Source organism: Lepidothrix coronata, unplaced genomic scaffold, assembly GCF_001604755.1.
Source record: "Lepidothrix coronata isolate B3197 unplaced genomic scaffold, Lepidothrix_coronata-1.0 Scaffold395, whole genome shotgun sequence".
Classification (NCBI taxonomy): domain Eukaryota; kingdom Metazoa; phylum Chordata; class Aves; order Passeriformes; family Pipridae; genus Lepidothrix; species Lepidothrix coronata.
The window spans coordinates 56,288-59,241 of NW_016690575.1; the positions used below are offsets into that span (position 1 = coordinate 56,288).

The 2,954-nt window shown below is 55.5% G+C and overlaps 1 protein-coding gene across 1 annotated transcript; it reads right to left on the bottom strand.

Annotated features, from left to right (window-relative positions):
- Positions 1-236: 236 nt before the first annotated feature.
- On the bottom strand, positions 237-1,211 carry LOC108509724 (olfactory receptor 14J1-like). The gene has a single exon (XM_017839283.1). The coding sequence runs from the start codon at positions 1,209-1,211 to the stop codon at positions 237-239; it is 975 nt and encodes a 324-aa protein (XP_017694772.1).
- Between the last annotated feature and the right edge of the window lie 1,743 nt (positions 1,212-2,954).

Below are 2,954 nucleotides of genomic sequence, written 5' to 3' on the forward strand. Positions count from 1 at the left end.
CCCTTTGTGCCCCGCTGCCTCCCAGCTGGTCCCACAGCCCCCTGGACAGGCACAGCCCAGCACAGGAGCACTCAGGGTGGGGAAGGGCCCCTCTGACGGGATGCCCAAGGCAGTCCTTGGCCTTGACCATACAAGATGGGAAGCAAATTAAGTAGAAGGAAATTAATGACATTTTTTAGAAGACAACAATGCCAGAAGGGGGAAAAAAAAATACAAATGCAGACAGATTTGGCCTGTCATGACACGCACTGCGAGTTATTGGCAGAGGGAAGGAGGCAGTCTCTGGCTGCTGAAAAGCATCCAGCCATCATTTTCCTCAGGGCATCCTTGAGCTCCTGGTTCCTCAGGCTGTAGATGATGGGGTTCACTGTTGGAGGCACCAGCGAGTACAGAACTGCCACCACCAGGTCCAGTGTTGGGGAGGAGATGGAGGGGGGCTTCAGGTAGGCAAAGAATGAGGTGTTGAGAAACAGGGAGACTACAGCCAGGTGAGGGAGGCACGTGGAAAAAGCTTTGTGCCGTCCCTGCTGAGAGGGGATCCTCAGCACAGCCCTGAAGATCTGCACATAGGAGAACACAATGAAAACAAAGCACACAAAAAAAAGAAAAGCACTAAAAGCAAGAAGCCCAAGTTCCCTGAGGCTGGAGTGTGAGCAGGAGAGCTTGAGGATGTGTGGGATTTCACAGAAGAACTGGCCCAGGGCATTGCCCTGGCACAGGGGCAGGGAAAATGTATTGGTTGTGTGCAGCAGGGAATAGAGAAACACAGTGCCCCAGGCAGCTGCTGCCATGTGGGCACAAGCTCTGCTGCCCAGGAGGGTCCCGTAGTGCAGGGGTTTGCAGATGGCAACGTAGCGGTCATAGCACATGATGGTGAGGAGGGAAACCTCTGCTGACATAAAAAAGGTAAAGAAAAAGAGCTGTGCAGCACATCCCATGTAGGAGATGGTTGTGGTGTCCCAGAGGGAATTGTGCATGGCTTTGGGGACAGTGGTGCAGATGCAACCCAGGTCTGTGAGGGAGAGGTTGAGCAGGAAGAAGCCCATGGGGGTGTGCAGGTGGTGGTCACAGGCTATGGCGCTGAGGATGAGGCCGTTGGCCAGGAGGGCAGCCAGGGAGATGCCCAGGAAGAGCCAGAAGTGCAGGAGCTGCAGCTCCCGCCTGTCTGCCAATGCCAGGAGGAACTGGAGGATGGAGCTGCTGTTGGACATGAACTTCCCTTGCACATTAGCACCTGTCTGAGGAGAAAAAGGCAGTAACAAGTAATGGTGGATGTCTCAGAAAAAAATTTATTCCAGTCCTCATGTAAACCCCTCAAATTTCTCTCTCACAAAGAATCTGTGGCTGGTCCATTTTAGGAACTCCGTTGAGTGCTGGCTCAGAAAGCTCCAATGAGCAGGGGGTTCTGCTGATGCTCTGGAGTACTCAGTTCTTCCCTACAACAACCTATGAATAGAAGCTGGGAGTAATGTTTGATGAGATCCCCCCATGGTATTAAACAGCTTCTCATCATTGTCACTCCCAATCCACCCCGTTGCAGAGCAGAGATGTGGGCATACTTTTTTGGTTTTTTTGCTTCCAGTTGCCCCACCAGAGGGGGTGGAATTTCTAAGGCAGAAATCCTTGGCATTTATACTTCTGTCTTCGAGACACTGTGTGGGTCCTGTGAGACAGAGATCATCCCTTCCTGCAGTGTGGGGCAGACAGTCTGTCCATCAACCCTGCTCCCAGCTGCCCAAGGCTGTCACCTCCCTGAGCTGGAGGGCAAAGGCACCCAAGTGTTCCCCTGAGGAGAAACTGGACACTGCTGGGAGCTGGTGTCTCCAGATCTCCAAACTCCTTATCCTGTCTCATCCTACGAAGGGAGATCTCAGCTCTGCCCTCCCAGCCAGGGGCACAGAGGGCTCATTCCAGCTGCCTGCACACACCTTCCAGCCCCACTGCCATGGCCTCAGTGCTGAGGGGCTGTGGGGAACACAGAGCTGGAATGGGAGAGCTGTGCCCTTCAGGAAGGCAGCCTGAAGCACAACAGGATCATCCAGGGAGAGAACTGCATGTCCTAAAGATGTTACATCCTGAATGGAGAGTCCGGTAGACCCTTTGTCCAGAGCTCCCACCTGAGCTCGGAACAAAGGCAGCATGAAGAGGAGGGGAAAGTGGAGACATTCCCTCCCACTCCTCTGGAGGCCCTACAGGGACAAACAGATGGGCAAAGGGAGTTTCCCCTCCTCAGGGCTCCACTGACAGGAAGGTAACTCGTGTCACTGCCGCCCTGGCCATGGAGGGAAAGGCTCTGCTGGGTGGTGGAGGAGATCAGGGGCTTGTTCTGGGCAAGAAATCAGCAGTGCAGGGGAGGGCCCAGAACTGCCCTAACCCCCTCCCAGGGCATTTCAGCAGCAGCTCCCTCTCAGTCTCTGCCCTGGGCTCTGCTGTCCCTGCCAGCAGATGCTTCCCTGGGCCCAGGGCTGGGCCCTGGCAGTGCTGCCAGAGCCCATCCCAGCCCCAGGGGCTCAGCTCTGCCCTGCAGGGGCTGTGCAGGGGCTTAGGAGCAGCCCAGAAAGGTCATCATGAGAGCAGAGGTCTCAGTGCTTTCACCAAAATGGAGAAATAAATTCCCATCTCCCACTCCTCCCCAAGCAATGAGGAGTAGAAATCTCACAGCACAGACTCCTTCCCTTTCAGGTTAATGCTGCCTTGATTACTTTCTTTAAAGGCCCCCGGGGTGATCTGGAGCTGTGAGCAGCTCTGACCCCACTGCACCCATTCACCTGCAGAAGGACACTGCCCTGCCAGGAGTGACACCTTCCCCTGGAGCTTATCCCTGGAGCACTCTGGGGAGCTCCCCAGGAGGGCTGAGAGCTGCCCCTGGCAGGAGCAGAGCCCCTGCCCTGACATGCAGCCCCCCGGAATGAAGGGACCCTGCTCTGACAGAGAAGCCCTGGGCAGCCCTGGCT